The sequence below is a fragment of the Nipponia nippon genome, unplaced genomic scaffold, assembly GCF_047370975.1.
Source record: "Nipponia nippon isolate SJK-2023a ecotype South Korea unplaced genomic scaffold, ASM4737097v1 scaffold_7, whole genome shotgun sequence".
Lineage (NCBI taxonomy): Eukaryota > Metazoa > Chordata > Aves > Pelecaniformes > Threskiornithidae > Nipponia > Nipponia nippon.
The window spans coordinates 29,678,932-29,695,698 of NW_028262391.1; the positions used below are offsets into that span (position 1 = coordinate 29,678,932).

General features: G+C 41.5%; 1 protein-coding gene across 4 annotated transcripts in view; it reads left to right on the plus strand.

Annotated features, from left to right (window-relative positions):
- Positions 1–16,003, plus strand: part of UBXN7 (UBX domain protein 7) — a 32,743-nt gene extending 16,740 nt beyond the window's left edge. For 2 of the 4 annotated variants that reach the window (XM_087738417.1, XM_087738419.1), the window contains exons 6-11: positions 1,448–1,594; positions 2,003–2,093; positions 3,214–3,341; positions 3,774–4,167; positions 4,917–4,996; positions 9,611–16,003. In XM_087738417.1, the coding sequence (XP_087594543.1) occupies positions 1,448–1,594; positions 2,003–2,093; positions 3,214–3,341; positions 3,774–4,167; positions 4,917–4,996; positions 9,611–9,772 (1,002 nt within the window). In that variant the 3' untranslated portion in view covers positions 9,773–16,003. Of the gene's footprint in view, positions 1–1,447; positions 1,595–2,002; positions 2,094–3,213; positions 3,342–3,773; positions 4,168–4,916; positions 4,997–7,570; positions 8,513–9,610 lie in introns of those variants that run through there. The other 2 variants (XM_087738418.1, XM_087738420.1) reach the window with 2 other exon arrangements.
- Positions 16,004–16,767: the final 764 nt, after the last annotated feature.

Consider the following 16,767-nt stretch of genomic DNA (forward strand, 5'->3'; position numbering starts at 1 on the left):
AATCCAGTGTGGATTGCATTAGAACACAGGACTAAGGCAATCCAATTAACTCAAATAACATAAGGATTTTTGTTCCCTTTAAACTTGGGCAGTACTTCTAGGCCTCGTCTTAAACTGATTTCCTAGAATTAATTCTCAAAATCCACAGTTAGCTCAAAACAGGTCTTCTAAATAAAAGCATAATGATTATATTTAAGACCCTTACCCGTTACTTAGGTGTCACCTGCCCCACTTTTCTCTCCTGGTGACCAAATACTGGATTCTGACACTAATATTAGTGGTAAGTAGTTAGCATGAGGTCCCTTGTGAGAACAGGAGGACTATTCCATGCTTCTGCATTCATTTTTTTTTCCTTTGAGTAAAATAAAAATTGGCTCTGCAGGTCACTTGGCCATGCAGATTAATTTTGTAGACTGAGATTCTTCACTTCGTGAACCTAAGTGTGTGGGATTCTTGTGTCTGTCTATCACCCATTGGATAGACTGACTATTTGAAAATGCACTGGCTAAAATTTGTTTTAAAAGTAAAAATTTTGGTTTGGGGAACAAAATATTGCCCAAACCAGCAAAATCTTCCATAACATCCTAATTCCTTGAATTTGCTGTTAAGTGCATTACCAGCAGGATGGTGAACACACTTATAAGTAAATACTTTTTTTTCTTTTTTAATAGGAAAGGGATATATGCTAGGTCCAGTCTTTCCAGGTGGTAAGAGCATTCCTGCTGTTGATATAGCCCTCTTTTTTTCAACAGGTATGACAGTTCAGCGATCAGAATTACATTCTTGATCAAACTCCTACCATTAACTTGCAACCAAGCAATCAGACAATGCCAGCTTTGTGACTCAAACCAGTAAGATTTCTTCCTGCGCCTTCCTGTCTCCCTCCCCACTTGCAGTCTGGATGATGAGCATCAAAAAAGGATGCCAAATTTGGCAGTTGCACAGTAATAGAGTAACTGAAAACTTGGAGAGAAAAAAGAAAACACACAGAGAGGGGGTCCTGTTGAATTAATGCAAGTCCTCTGTCAATTATGCAATCTACTTAAATAGAAGATGATCCACAGGTTTATCTTTAGAGTGAGCAGGTCTTTCCTCTGTTGTCAGATCAGTGTGACTGACTACACTCTTTCCCGAACAAATACTTTTTTCAGCGTCCCTTTGTCCCCCCCCCAAGTTGCTTTTCTTACTCTGTGCTTGGCTTGTTGAAATCCAGCAGCTCTCTTCATCGATGTGATTCTGTAATTCAACCAGTCTCATTTAAAGTAGGTCTTTCAGCCCTGCCTTCTGTTTTGTGGATGCCTTTTCACTAGCACTGTCCATCTTTCTCACTGTGAAGGGGTTTTGGTGAAAAATCTGACAGTGTTAGAAGCCATCACTGATCATTGCTGGCATTGGTTATGCCTGGCTCTTCAGTTTTATCTAATAAAGCTTTTCTCTCTGGTTACAGGCCAAGGAGTGTGGTCAGATGCAGAACAAATGGCTCATGATAAACATTCAGAATGTGCAAGATTTCGCCTGTCAGTGTCTCAACCGCGACGTCTGGAGCAATGAGGCTGTGAAGAACATAATCCGGGAACATTTCATTTTTTGGCAGGTGAGAAGTTTAACAGGGCCATGTGGGTAACATGGTGTCCTGGTAGTTGGAGCAGTGAAAAAAACAGACTACTTTGAATAAAATGGCACTGTTGCGGTTCTCTTGGTGAACTTGCAGAAAAGATGCAGTAGTTCATGGGGATGTAGTTTATGGATGTAGCTGTAGCTCATGGATATACATTTGAATGCATAACCTGCCTTTCACTTGTGCATTTAAGATGTTACCACGTAGCTTCTAATACTTGGAGCATTAGAGGCATATTTTCAGCTTGTCAGAGTTACCGAGAACTGTACATACCATTTGTAGCATATACTGTAATATAGAGAAAAACTTTGTACATTTTCAAGGTACAGTTTGTTTGTGTTCCCTCTCCACCCAGTAATTTGCTTCCAACGTGGTATTTTATAGGTATACCATGACAGTGAGGAAGGACAGAGGTACATACAGTTTTATAAATTAGCAGACTTCCCTTATGTCTCCATCCTGGATCCCAGGACAGGTAAGATAAGTGGCAGTTGGTTACCTACAGTTTACATATCCCGTGAGAAGGACTGGCAGTTGTATGCTAGAATACCATCTTTTGCAGTATGTGTTACATTCAGCTGAAGAATCTCAGTTACATTGTTTTGCTCTCTGAGAGACCTTGTTGTCTCTGAGGATGTGCAGCAATATGTTTTGGAGGAACTAAGGGAATACAACTCCCGAGGCTTGATGAAATTTTGTGTATTTGGTTATTGTACTTGGGAGTACTTTCCTTAGAAAGTGAAAATAGTACCACCTGGTGGTAAAACTCTGAAATTATTTAAGTGTCCTTTTAAAAGCTCCTTGAAGTCATGTGATGGATAAACTACAATATTTGTAAGCATTGCATGAATCTGCTTCCCGCTCCTTGCACTGTAGCTTTGTGAGGGTCAGCAATGACTTACTAAATTACCATTTTGGCTTTGGGTTTGTTGTTTGGTTTTCTTTTTTTTTTTTTTTTTTTACCTGAATAATGAAACTTCTACCTCCCCCTCCAGCTCTTTCGAAATTGTTACTTTTTCTTTTGTATCCCAACACCATTTCTTCTTTATCATCATATAATGCAACTATATTAATGGTCTGGTGTCCTGCTTCTCAGGACTGAAGTAATAGTGTCTGTAATCAGAGCTGAGATGTCTTGCTATTTGGCCTAAACCACACAATTTTTTTTTTTTTTTAAATGTTGAAACTAAAATTAGCATACTGGTCTTACCACTTTACTTATGGAAACAAATGCTGTTTGCCAAGGTATAGAATCAAAACAGGCAAGAACATAGAAATGCTTCTTCATAAACTTAGTGGTTTGGCTTTTTTTCATTTTGAAGCCTAATTCACCATTCTGTGCACACGTTCCCATAGATAAAAAGGAAAGAACAGAAATAAACAGGGTTTCTATTTATGTCAGTCCATGATTGAAACCTTTTCAAGGGAGTGGAAGGAGGAAGCTTCATAATTATCAGGTGGTAGCCTGTAGGAAGCTGCAGTTCCACAAATATGGACTCTTGCAGAGTGCATGCACAGCAGTGAATTGGTGTGTTTGACCACCAAGCTGCAACCTTTTGCTGAAATTATGTTTCATGACACCTTTTGTTCCCTAGGCCAGAAACTAGTGGAGTGGCACCAGCTAGATGTGACTTCTTTCTTGGACCAAGTGACGGGGTTTTTGAGTGAGCATGGACAGCTGGATGGCCATTCTACCAGCCCTCCCCAAAAATGCTCTCGTTCAGTAAGTATGAGGCCCTCTAGGAGGACTGGAAAAACATGAAAGAACATGCTAGCCTGTCTTTATCCAGCTGTACTGATTTCCCATTCAGTAGTATAAACAGACTTAATGAGTTAGTGCAAGAGCATGCAAAAATATGGTGCTCCAGGGAATGCCTTCTCCCATGATAACTACTTTTGTTGTGCAGTTTGTGCTTTCGTCATTTGTTTTGGATTTAGCAGTCACAGAATTGTGCATGTGTGGAAGGAAAATACACTACTCCATGCAAAACTCCAAGGAGAAGTCATTAAATAGTCATAGCATGACTAGCTTTCCATGCTCTTTGTTCCTGACAGTTTTAGTAACTTCTCTTCGGAAGACTGATGTCCTCTTGATTTTCAGTACATATTTAAAAGTGATTTTTATATGTATTTGTGTTATGTCTGTATTCAACAGGAGAGTCTCATTGATGCCAGTGAGGACAGCCAGTTGGAAGCTGCTATCAGAGCCTCGTTACAGGAGACGCATTTTGATTCCTCACAGGCCAAGCAGGAGAGTCGGTCAGATGAGGAGTCCGAGTCAGAGCTTTTTTCTGGAAGCGAAGAGTTTATTTCGGTTTGCGGATCTGAGGAGGAGGAGGAATCGGAGAATCCTGCCAAGTTGAGGAAGTCTCCGCACAAGGACTTGGGATATAAAAAAGAGGAAAGTCGGAGGGCTCAGCCTGAGCCCCCTGCAAGGACTGAGCCTGGGACAACATCGAATCACAGAGTACTGCCCTGTATTGATGCAGGGATACTGGAGGAGTCAACTGACAAGCCTGAAAGTACGTTTCAGGGCCTAGATGTGAATGGTAAGTTGCCACTTTTTTTTTAATACTGACCTGTGTTTTGGTTTGGTTTTTTTTCCGGAAAATCTTAATATGCTGACAAGCATGGTTGTATCCCTTGTTTTGAAAAGCTAAATCTTTTCTACTGGCTTGCTCCCTCCTTGACACCAGACAGTTGAGCGATTCACCTTGCCAGCAGCACCACTTTGGCATAGCGATGCCACAAACTGCAGAGTTGTGTTAGTCACTGAGCTTGTTTCTTAGTTTGAGACCTTGTCCACGAATAAAGTATGCATTGGTGTAATGTAGATGCATATGACAGGGCTTCTACCAGTATGGTAGAGAGAAGCAGAATAACATCAGCCCCACCTCATGCTCAGTTAGCCTGGCTGCTTTGACGGTCTGGACTGAGTATTAGTAATGCAACTTTGGCTAGTACAAATGAGTCTCTGTTTCTACCTACGGTGCCTGAGCTGGGATGCAGCAGAGTGAGGTGGTCTCAGAGGCAGAGGTAGCACAGTGTGCTTTTCTCTGGGAATGCTGACCGTTTTCAGTCTCGCTACTATTAAATCTTGACAGAGTCCTGAGTTTGATGTGTGTATTTTAAATACATGTGGTAGAAGTATGTATCTTCATAGACTGGAATCTTGTATTTGTCTCCAGTCCTTAACCCTGCTATGCTGTGCAGTAAAGCATGCCACGTAAAATCTACAGAAGAGCTCAATTCAGCTGCCTTGTTGTTTGTTAACTTGTAGTAACTTCCTTTATGCTAGGACCAAAGGCACAGCTGATGCTAAGGTATCCAGATGGAAAGAGGGAACAAATTTCACTGCCCGAGCAAGCTAAACTTCTGGTGAGTGGAGTTAATCGGAATCCTTGTTTGAGTACAGGAGAGCTGAAACTGGAGAATTTCTTTTCCTGTGGTGGCACTATTGAAATTGGGTCTAGTGAAAGTGGTATATCCAGGGAGTGCTTGCACTGTCGTTCTGTTGTGTTTCTTACGTGTCTTTCCTCTCTTCCAATCAACAGACTCTGCTGGCTCTGTATTTTTCCATTGCTGCTTGGGTTGCGTATACGCTCCAGTGTCTTCCTTAGTCCCAAAACTGGTAGTTTCCTTTCTAAAATGACCTATATGGCTTTTGCATTAATCACTAAATTACCGTAAAATACTCTCAGCTCACTCAGTTCTGGTTTTTTTTTTTCTAAATGGAAAAGCTCAGTTGTTGCCCATGGTCAGACAATGGTAAAATCAAGGGCAAAACCCTTCATTCTTTTTCTCCATCTCTTTCACCATACTTTCACACTCCCTTCTGGATGTGGATGACAGAGCAGACTTTGGAGGAAGTTCTCCCAAAACAAATTTGTTACAATATTATTTAATTACTGTGCTTCAGGTGTGTGTCTCCAACTGTGCTTTGGGCTTGTTTACCTTGGAGAAGTCCATGTGGATGGTGTTTCCATCAAAATTTTACAGGTGCTTATCTGGAAGCAATATGTAAAGAGGTCACTATATTCCTGTTAGCCATGAGTTTTCATGACACAGTAGCCAGTTAAGCTCATTTTAATGTAATCAACCTAAAAGCTCTGTGTTGAAGTCTTAGGGAAGGCAGAAGCACACTTCTTTAGAAGGATCTCATGCGGATTTAGAAGAGTGTCACATCTCTTACAGAAAATGAGGCTATAACCAAGTCTGCAGCACTCTGGAAATGTACAGTGTCTCAAGCTCATATTCTCATCCTTAATGCTTTTGCTTGAAAATAAAAGGGAAAAAAAAGTTGCCTTTGTTATACCGTCATCTCTCAAAACCAAGCGTAAGTGTAAGGTTGTAGACTGCCTGCAGTGCTTCACGTGGAGTCCTGGGGCTGAAATATAAAGACTGAGGAACACTGGCAGAGCATCGGTCTTACTGTAGGAACCTGCTTTACTTTCAGACCTTCATTCTTGCTTTGTTGTAGCATTCATCGGTGTATAATCTTTTTCCAAGTACTCCTTTATGTCTTAACTGCTTTTTGAAAGCAGTCTGTTAAACAAAGTTGCATGTATTATTAAACATGTAGCACTTCTGAATACTTTATTTAGGTGATAGGTAGGTGTAATATTGATACATTCGTGATAATCCTGACTTCTGGTTTTACTCCTTTTTTGGACTGCCGTAGTTAAAGGAAGTTAATCTCGGCAGGTGATTTCCTCTCCTGCCCCCTGCTCTACAGTCAGCAGAGGAGTTCAGGTGAGTCAGGGTTTGTGGGTAAAGATACCTTTTTATTGCAGAGCTGAACAGGCAGCTTTTGTGCTCATGTCATGTGGTCTTTAAAAGCCATTTCAGTCAGATCGAGTCTCAGATTTTTATTTGTGAGTGTCATTTCAGTGCTGATTTTTTTTCAGCCCTTAGTTGCTTCCCTTTTAAAGCTGTCCAGAACTATAAAAAGAAATTGTTTAAGGAGACAGTTGCACTTTAGAAGTTTTAACTGATGATACGATGTTGCCCTCCCACCAACACTGGCTGTTTTTTGAAACTTTTTTTTTTTTTTTTAATCATTGCATTGTTATCGATCAAGAGTGGCTTCTTTACACACTGTTATCTCCAGGATCTGCTTATGCTTTCAATATTACCATAACCTTTTTTTTCCCCACCTAGACAAGGAGGAAAAAAAAAAAAGGCAACATTGTCTTTTTATAGAAGCAGTTGCTCATTGTTTGCAATTAAGTAGCTGACTTCACTGTGTTCAGTAGCTCAGCTCTTTGCATCACTGACCGGTTGCCTACCAAGTGTTGTAAGGTGTGCAGGAAAGGTTGGCCTTTAAATGGGGCAGGGGGGAGATGTGGGCAGTGAACTTAACTGAATTTTTAAATACAGTGGTTTGTAAAGGAATTCTGATCATCCTTGTTGCCTGAAAAAGAAGTCAAACCCACTTACTTGCATTCCTCATCAAACACAGGCATTGTAATCTGCAAAGCTTGTTGGAGAACAGTCCAGGTAAAAGAGGAGGTTGGGGTCACAGTCTGCTCGTACCAAAGGTTTGTGTGTGGATTTTGATGAATTTGAAAGAAATCTCCATGCAGGTGCTTCCCTGGCTGTTCTGGAGTCATCAGATCTTGGAAGAGTCCTGGTTGCAAAGGATCCCTGGAGGTCATGTGGTCTAACCCTCTGTTGAAAGCAGGGCTGTAGATGAGGTTATCCAGGGCCCTCTCAAGCTGAGTCCAGAATACTTCCAGCAAGGGACATTCCACCACTTCTCTGGGCAACTTACTCCGAAGTTTAATTTCTCTCACAGTGAAGAATTCCTTCCTTATATCCAGATGAAATTTCCCCTGGAGCAACTTGTGTGTGTTGTCTCTTGTCACCACGCATCTTTGTAAAAGAAATGCCTTCACATTCTCTATATTGGAAGACTGTGATGATATTCGCACCAAGCTTTTTCCTTTCTAGGCTGAACAAATCCAAATCCTTCAACCTTTCTTCATGTACCAAGGTGTGACCTGTACTCTAGTCATCTTGATGGCCCTCTACTGGATCCTCTCCAGTTTTTCCTTGACCTTCTTGAATGTGGAGAGACCAAAACTGAACACAGGATTCCATGCGTGGCCCAGCAGAGTGGCATAATTGCATCCCTTGATCTGCTGGCAATACTCTTGTTGATGCAACCCAGGTTTGCTGTCGCTGCTGCAAGGACTCACTGCAGACACATGTTGAGCTTTCTTGATGAGTTTTGCCAGTCTCTCCATGACATCCTGGATCTTGGCTCTAGGCAAGCAGCAGGCTTCAAAGACTCAGAGTTAGGTTGGCAGCTGGGTGCCTCAGTCCCCCGCAGAAGGAATCCTCTCCACCAGTGTGCACTGCTTCTTCTCCCTGCTGGTTTTGACGTGTTGAGTAGGACCAGTTTGTCCAGCTGTATCTTCCAGTGGAACTTGTTTGTCCTCCCTATTTATTGCCAAGACTTCATATTGTTTTTTCAACAGTTTTTTTTTTTTTAAATAGTTATTCCAAGTGAGGGAAGAGCTGCTGTTTTGCTGCCACAGGTCATGAGTCTCCAGGGTGCCTTGTCCTGCAAGTTGCTGTCCTCCCTGTGTTTGAGTCTTGCTTCTGGTCATCCTGTTCTGTCTGCACCACAAGGCCTCAGTTCTTGCCCTTGCAGTGTTGCTGTCAGCATCCTACTGCTTTCTTGCTCATCTTCCCTGATGCAGCAGGACATCCTGACCTCTTTGCGCAGCTCCTTGACCTTGTGTTCCATCTGCATTGATGCCTCTGAAATATTAGGAAGAGTGCTGCGGGCTGTTGTGGGAGACCACGTCCTGGGTCATGTCAGCACCATATGACTGATAGCTTTCCTACTGGAACACAAACACTAAAATGAACAGCCACCCAAGTGATCTTCTGAGCCCCTTGCCTGTGAGCTGCAGCAGTAACTGCCAAGTACTTGTTTGCGACTGCTTTTTTCTGTGCTGAGTCGCTGTGGTCCTGAAGTGGCAGCTAAATAGCAAGGGGAAGCTAGTGGAATAATTAGCACTAGTAGAAGCTTAATACTGCTAGCTTACCTCCTTGCACTTAATGTACTGGCATAAGTTGCCCACCAAAACTATGTGAACAGTATCATTGGGACCCCCTTATTACTTCATACTTTCTGTTTTATTACATATTAATTGTCTTTTTTCCCCCTCTTTAAAAAACTACAGCTTTTCATTCTTCCTGAGTCTTGCTCTGTTGCTATATCCCCTACTGTTCTGCCAATCTCCATTTCTCTATCCCTGTCTATTTGCACTTTATGCTCTCATCTGCTCTGTTTCCTGATGAACTTGGGAAATCTCTCTCATTGTAGCATGGACATTAACTCTTCTGCATATATCTGCTTGTTGGGTTGTGAGGCTGATACCCCTTCATCCCAATGCCCTCTGTATCCTGCCCCAATTGCTATTGTAAGCAGCGAAGTCAATGAATTGAAGAGAGCTTTAAAAAAAAAAGAAAAAAAAAAACCAAACAAATCCTCATGCTTCTTGAAGGCAGTAAAAAAATTAATTTTTTAGTAAAAATACTGCATTTATTTTTGTCAAAGTTACCTGACAAAAATGCTTCTTTGGTGGCTTTTAGGTTTAATGTAAGGGTAATATCTGATAAACAAGTGAGGGTGCTTCTGTTTTGGGGCACTTAAGGATTATTTTGCAAATCTTCTTTTACTGTGATTTGAATGTGTGATGTGGAATTCAGCTTGCTTGAATTAATGTACTATTATGTGTGTCTTCTGTTTAAAGAATCAGTTAGGTAAGGGATCACTTGGTATTTAGTTTTTATGATTCTTACCATTTGTGGGTCAAATTAGATAGTAAAAGAGGGTCTATACTATATGCAAATTTTCAAAATTTCCTTTGTCTGTGATTACAAACTTCTTTTTTTAAAGGAAAATGGGGGTTTTTTTTACATTCTTTTGTATTGTTTTGAATTATATGACACTTCTTTGCCTTTCTTTCTCTCCAGGCTCTTGTGAAACATGTCCAGTCAAAAGGATACCCCAATGAACGCTTTGAACTTCTCACCAACTTCCCTCGAAGGAAACTTTCCCACCTGGACTATGAAATCACGTTACAGGAGGCAGGCCTGTGTCCTCAAGAGACTGTCTTTGTGCAGGAAAGGAATTAGCACCGTGGCCTGAGTTCTCCCAGCCTTCCTCCCTTCTCTTCTTTGCCTGGGACACCAACTCATTAAATATGCAGTTGAGGGTCATAGGATTGCAGTGCTGAAATCAGGCAGGCAGCTGGCTGGCCCTTCTCTCTCTTCTTCCCTTCTCCTGCTCTAGTGACCAAATGAGAGTGTTCAGAGTTTTATTTCATTCCTCAGCCTGGGCCCTGTGGAGAGCATTGGGAAGAACATCTTTCCTTTGTTTTCATGGAATAAAGTAAAATGGTGATCTGTGTATCCAGTATGCTGGGGCTTGGAGTGGCCATAATACACATACCCTTCTCGCTGCTATTCTTAAATCTGTTTTGTTTAATTTATTTTTGAAAATAGTGTGTGATAAGGCACTGAGTCATCTCTCTGTAAGGAGAGAGTGTAATCTTCAGTACAGTCTTTCCTTTGTTTTGATTCTCTACACAAAAGGTCTCCATTAACCTTACAGCCTTCTTAAGGGTTCACTTGTCTAGTGCTCTGTGAAAACTTGGGTTTTGGGAAGGAGTTGGGTTGAGCTGTGGTGAGATACTTTGCCTCCATCTAATTTAAAGGCTTCTAGATTGCATGCATGTTTTCCTCCTGCTTTAAATGCTGCCAGTGGACACAGTAAAAAAAACAACCAACCAAAAAAAAAAACCCCAACTATACTGTGTATGGGATTGACTGTTTGGCCCAGAGGGAAAGCTGCATGTCCGCTGTTGGAGCAGAACTGACTCTTTGGTAGAAGTAGGTGGGGTTTCCATTTTTCTCTCCCCAACATCCCCTAAGCGTCTCCTTTTTACTTTTTCTCAGGATTTTGAAAATGATGATGGAAGGTGGCAGGATACTGTAAAGATCTTGGACTCTCTGGAAAACACCTGTCATAAAAACTTGACAGTTAGTTGGCTTTTTTTCTTTGCATGGTGTTCTGTTTTGTTTTCCCCAGAAGTGACTAGCTTTGCAGGGGTTTTAGAGCACTGACTGCAATTGAGCAGGACAGCAAGTCCTAAGCAAGTTTGCTTTCATTAATTAAAAACATATACAGCCTTGTCAAGCTGTGGAATGAATTAATGCTGACTTCACAGCCTGGTGGCTTGAATGCTCTAGGCTGCTTTTTATTCTCTTTTCATGTTTATCTACTGTCACTTACCTCTAAATCTGGAAGGCTGTATGAAAAACTACTCCTTTATTTAGGCTTTCTTTTCAGCTCTGGAAACTGGCACCAGAAGTCGTGCAGGCATATCCTGTGCGTACACTGGGCTGTGCAGAGTGCCCTGTTTTTCCAATGTCTTCTCTAGACATTGAGCTGTTGATCAGTTGGTGTTACAGTAGATAATACAGTGGGATAAAAGTTAACTAACACAGCCATCCTCAAGGTGGATGTCTAATTTGTGTATTTACAACTAAGAACTCAGTTTAGCGTGCTCTTCATCAGTGAGGAATAAGGCATGTGAGAGCTACCGTAACTGCTAACTTTTTCTGCAACTGTCAGATGATCATACTTGTTAAAGAAAAATACTGTAGTGGTCACAAATTTACCATAGACTAAAACTTTTCAAGATATTTTGCCTTTAATTTCATACTAGGCTGCATACTTTGGAGTATTTAAATGTAGGAAGTCACAAAAAATGTATTGCATTCCCCATAATAATATTAACTCACAACTGTCTTCTGCTCATAATTGAGGTTTTACATGTAATCATACAATTGCATAAATTGATTTCCCTTCTACACAAAAACTATTTTGTGTTCTACTGCAAGATGCAGTATCGGGAAAGTAAAATCTGACCACAGTTTCCTGATCAATGGTTGATGTGACATCGGATGTCATTTTTGGTTTGTAAAGAGACACTGTCATGGAGGCTGCTTCCCAGCATTAGAAAGTGAATTGCAAGGCCAGCAGAGGAGGGGGGGATGTTGGTGTTTGCCCCGTAAAGCATCAGTGGCACTTCTAGACTGAAGGATCCTTTGTGTTTCTAGGATATCCAAATTCATAACTCAGACTCGGACGTACGACAGAGCAGGACAGAAGGGAACCCTTTCCATGTAGGTCTGATGCTTCCCTAAGCAGCTTCAGCTGTCTAGTTGAAATAACTCACTCTGATGTTTGTTGCCTTGAAAATCATTACCTCTTCTTCTGTGATTAGCCACAACAAAATTAAGGCAGGTTGCCAACAGTACCCAGTATCCTCTTATGTCCCTCAGGCAGGCTCGGATGGGACCATGTTGACCTTTCCTGTTCTCCTGCCAGTGTAAGGCAGGGAGCCTTTGTGGTTCCACTGAGTCCTCTTTGGAGTTGTTGCTGGTTGGCTGTGTTTGCTGGTGGAGGGCCAACTCATTTTGAACAGGCTTAGGTTTGTATCCGCTCTGGGAACATTGTTCCACATCAGCTTTTCTAGCAGTTAAGTTAAACATACAAAATTGACTCTGCCTTTGCAGTCCTAGGTCTCTTTTATTGGTAGCTTCTCTTCTTCCCTCCTGCCCCTCCCCAGTTGTACTAATGTACGTGGGGCTAAGCTGTGATATGTTGAAGCAATCTGATATAAAATAACTAACAGCTGTATCAGCAGTGGGGAAGAGGGGAAACTGCATTGCAGGCAAGAGCATGAACTTCTTCCTTCAGTTCTGCTGCTGGAGAGATTGTGCACTGTGTTGTCCCATACTGTGAACCCTCCTTTCTTACCCCCCTCTTTCAGAGCTAAGCGTATGAGCTGCAGGGCAGCGGGCAGCTGACAACTCCTTTCTTTCTTCTCTGCTCAGTTGCAAGGAAAGGAGTAACCGTGCACTCATCATCTTGCTATCAAACACAAAACTGGGAGCCCTAGGTTAGGTTTTGTTGCTTTTGTTATGCCAAGAGCAGCTCGGTCACCTGTCTTGTGAGGAAGCAAATGTTGCACTTGGCTGCTGCAAGTTTATTTTTAAACCATTAAGAAACATGCCTCTCAAGCATGGTAAATAGTTTTGCCTGCTAGTGTAGTGGGACCAGGAGTGCTTATGCTTTCACTTCATTTTTTCTTTCTTGAGGTTTTGTTTAGAAAAATATTCATCTTCTTATAACCTAACAGGGAAAGAAGAATGTGAAATTGAAGATTTAAATTGAAAATGCAATTTTTCTTCCATCTCACAGTTCCTAATAGTTTGTTCTGTTCCAAGAAATTATGAGCCTGTTTGTTTTGTTATGTTTTGCTGGCATGATGTGTTTTTTCTTTCAGTTTTCTTTTGCTTTGGTCTGTGAGCAGGAGGCAGAGAAAAAAATTTTTTAAGAAATATGCGTCCCTGCATGTGGGTCTTCTCTCCCTTCATTCCTCTCCCCTCTTTCCCCCTTCTTCCTAACCCAAATAAAGACAGTACTGCAGCACATGCGTCAATCAGCTGTGCTGTGGTGGCCGAAAGCTGTTAAGAAACAGCACCGACCAGGATACAACCTCTTCGGATCTTCATTCATGTTGAAGCCCTTTGGAGTTTGGAGGAATGTGTTTTGCTGGCCTGAGGAACGTGACTCTAAACATTAACCAAGTTATGCCTGCAGCAGCTTGTAGCAGTGAAGGTGTAAGCTAGTTGGACTCTAATTTTTGTAATTGCTTCTAGATGTTAAATCTGAAGTTCAAATTGCTTTTGACACGGTTGGAAAAAATGCCTTAAATCTGATTGCAAAATAAGATGTTGAAATATGAAGGACAAAGGAAAAAAAAATCCTTCAAAGGCTATGGTTTGTGGCTTCTTCTGGGTGTTCCTTGGCCAACATTTGCGTGTTGTGTTGCAAGGACTGTCCTGAGTTTGGAGGAGCAGGAGTGCATGTAGACAGTGGAAGCCTTTCTGGGTAGAGAACTAAACAGAGCTAATGTGTTCCAAGCTGTAGCTTCTTTCTGCTTGTGGAGAAGTTTCCTTTGCATGTGCTCTTCATCTAACAATGCTTTGATTTGACATTTAATGTCTAATTGCAGCTAATAGTCACAGACACAAGCAGTATTCAGAAACAGAAGGCAAAATGAGCACTGACTTTCCCTGCCAGGCGCTGTTGATACGTTTACTGTTGGGTTCCCACTTGTGATCCTTCAGAGGCCCAGAGAAGGATTTCAGGTCTTCCTGATGATATGTGCTGTAAGTCAAGCTGATTGACCTGTTTCAACCTTGCAGCATTCCCTACTGACGTACAAAGGGCAGATAAAGGCCGTGCCAAACGTTTCTGGGCATACTTGCGTTATTTTCATTAGGCTTTGAATTAAGGTCTGCGATTTTTACATTTCTCACGTTCATGGACTGAAGTATGTTTCCCTTCCTGATAAATCAGAGAAGTTGACAAACCCAATATTAAAGGAATGTCCATGTATGTGCAGAATAGCCTTGTAAAATACAGTTGTCTGTAAAAAGGCATCCAAAGGTACCATTGTTCCGAAGTAGATTTAAACAGCAGTTTTGCATCAGCATACTTTCCAGAGCTCAGTAGATCTGCTGCCTTGCTATTAGAGGAGAATAACACCTCTCGTCTGTAAAGCACGTCTGTTGTTTGCTGCCACAAACAGCTTGCGTTTCACATGGTCCACTGCTTTCAAAGCAGTGGTTTTTAAAGACTACCAAATTTATATACTCATCTGCACCAGCTTCTACCAGCTTCCACTTTTACTGGTGCTGTGGTTTTGTGCCCTTGCAGAAACTGGCAGCTGGTTTTAGTACATGTTTTAATAAATAAACCTCATTGCTGAAGGGCCTGATTTCTCAAATTTCTGTTCTTGCCAGAGCACTGAGCTTGTTCACAGGGACTCAAGAGCAACAAGGGCTAAACTAAAAGCAATTTTCTTCTGGGGGCAAGGCATCACTTGGGCTGCGTTTTGTCAGGTACTAAATGCTGTGGAGATGCATAGAATGTGGTGTTTGTGGTGGTTTTTCTAAACCACGTGGAAACAGATAACATAGAGACCTGCGTGGGAACATCCGTGTGAATGGGAAGATGCATGTCATTTCAGGAACTTATCACTTAATTTTTATGCCTTCTTAGTTTTAGTAAATGTCACTACTTTCTTCTTGTTTAATCCCTTTTTAGTCAAGTTAGTAAAAAGTAGGTAGTCCTGTATTCCAAGAGGAGGAGGAGTAGCAGAGATGTGTTTTAGATGGGTGAAGTGCAAAGTCTCAGTTCCACAAATGCAGCCTCTCCTCTTCTCCCACCCTTTCTTTTTATTTATTTTAACAGAAATTGCTTTCTATAAATGGGACAGCTACTGTTTTAAAGGCAAAACAAAACTCATGCTTTGAGCCCTATATTGGCCATCTGCGTTGCTGGAATACCCACAGTCACATGTTTGGAGTTGATCTGAACACCTTTGCTGACCGGCTGTTGAGGTGTCTTGGTTTTTATTCTGCAAAGACAGTCTTGCCGAGGCTTTCCCTGTCCGAGCCCAAGATCTTACCACAGTTTGGTTATACTCTGCTATCTGCTCCTGAACCGGCGAGGTTAATGGATACCCTTTCTGTGATGTTGTACAGGATGACTTTTACTCCACTCTCCTCTTGTCCATGAGCTGCTTAGTGTCTGTCCACTCCCAATAAATATAGCCATATGTATATACATATATATACACACACGCTCGTGTGTTTTTAATCGAAGAATGCGGCACTTAACATCAGTGCCTCAGCTTGCCTCAGTTTTATATTCTGTTGTTTTACATGGGTATATTATGAGTGATTGCAGAAGTTCGGGATTTGGTCACTGTCTTTAATTACTGTGAGTGTCTGCAGTACAGAGAAAAGTCATTTTGTAACTGCTTGTTAAATGGTGCTGAGACTTTAAGGTATAGAAGGCTAGATAGTAAAAGTACGTGGAGCAGGGGGACGAGGTGCTATTTTATAGAACAGATTTATATGAAGAACATCTGGGTAAAGTCAACTCAGAGATGTGGTGCCTCATCAGAGACACCAGACTGTAGGATAGATGATTTTTTTAAAATTAGGCTGTTTCCTCTAATTGGTGAACTTACAGTGTCAAAATTACGACTTTGCCTGTCGGTTTTTACAGTAGTCACTTTTTTCTTCAGTGATGGCGACTTCATGTGGGAGGAGGGAGAGGATTAATTCAGAAGATTTCAGCTCAGTGTGCTGGGAGGGACCAAACTCAAGGAAACCTCTGATCTATATACACAACTGCTGCATTTTTTTATAAATATATGTAAATGTCCTATTGTAATATTTGATCCTGGAAATAAAACAAACTTTTCAGTAGCTTTCTTCATCTCTTGGTTTTTGGGTTTGGGGTTTTTTTTTTTTTTGTTGTTTTAGTTTTAATGAAAGTCTGTCCCTGCATTACATAGAGTTTCTGAGTTTTTCCTTAAGGTTATTGCGGTAGAAGGAAGGAAAACCAAGCCGAGTTCCCTATGTGTGTGTATCTGACTTTTTAGTAAAACTGTCAGATTGGGTGCTTTTCTTTTTCCTTTGCCTCCTGCTCTGTGAATCTCGACTTGGCAGAATAGGTCTGGGTGCCATAGCTTCTGTTCAGTCTCTGGGAAGTTTACTATTTTCCCATCGTGGCTGTAGCCGCTTTTGTTGACATTGACTCTTTTTACAAAATAAGTACTAGAAGCTGCAGCTCAGCTGAAGACGTCCAGATGTGTGTTATTTACTAGCTCCAGGTCTGCCCAGCCAGCAAGAGCAGGGCTTGCCTGAATTTCAAGCCTGTTTGCAATATGGTGTCTGATAATAAATACGACAAAGTAACTGGCTTCAGTAGAAAGCATCCAGTTCCTGCTGATAAGGAATTGTTGATTACAGCGAGCTGCTTGCTTAGCCCAAGAAAGCTTCAGCCCATTCTAGAAGTTACAAAATCTTGAAGTGAGATAAACTTTTGGTACCTCAATAGGAAAAATACCCTTATAAAAATGAATAAAAGGAGGCAGGGCTAGGATTTTCCATCCTGCCTGATGGAAGAGCAGAGGAAATGTGGCTTTCTATTCTGAACCATCGATGTTCTCCTGGTACAGGTATTGTCAAGACGGAGC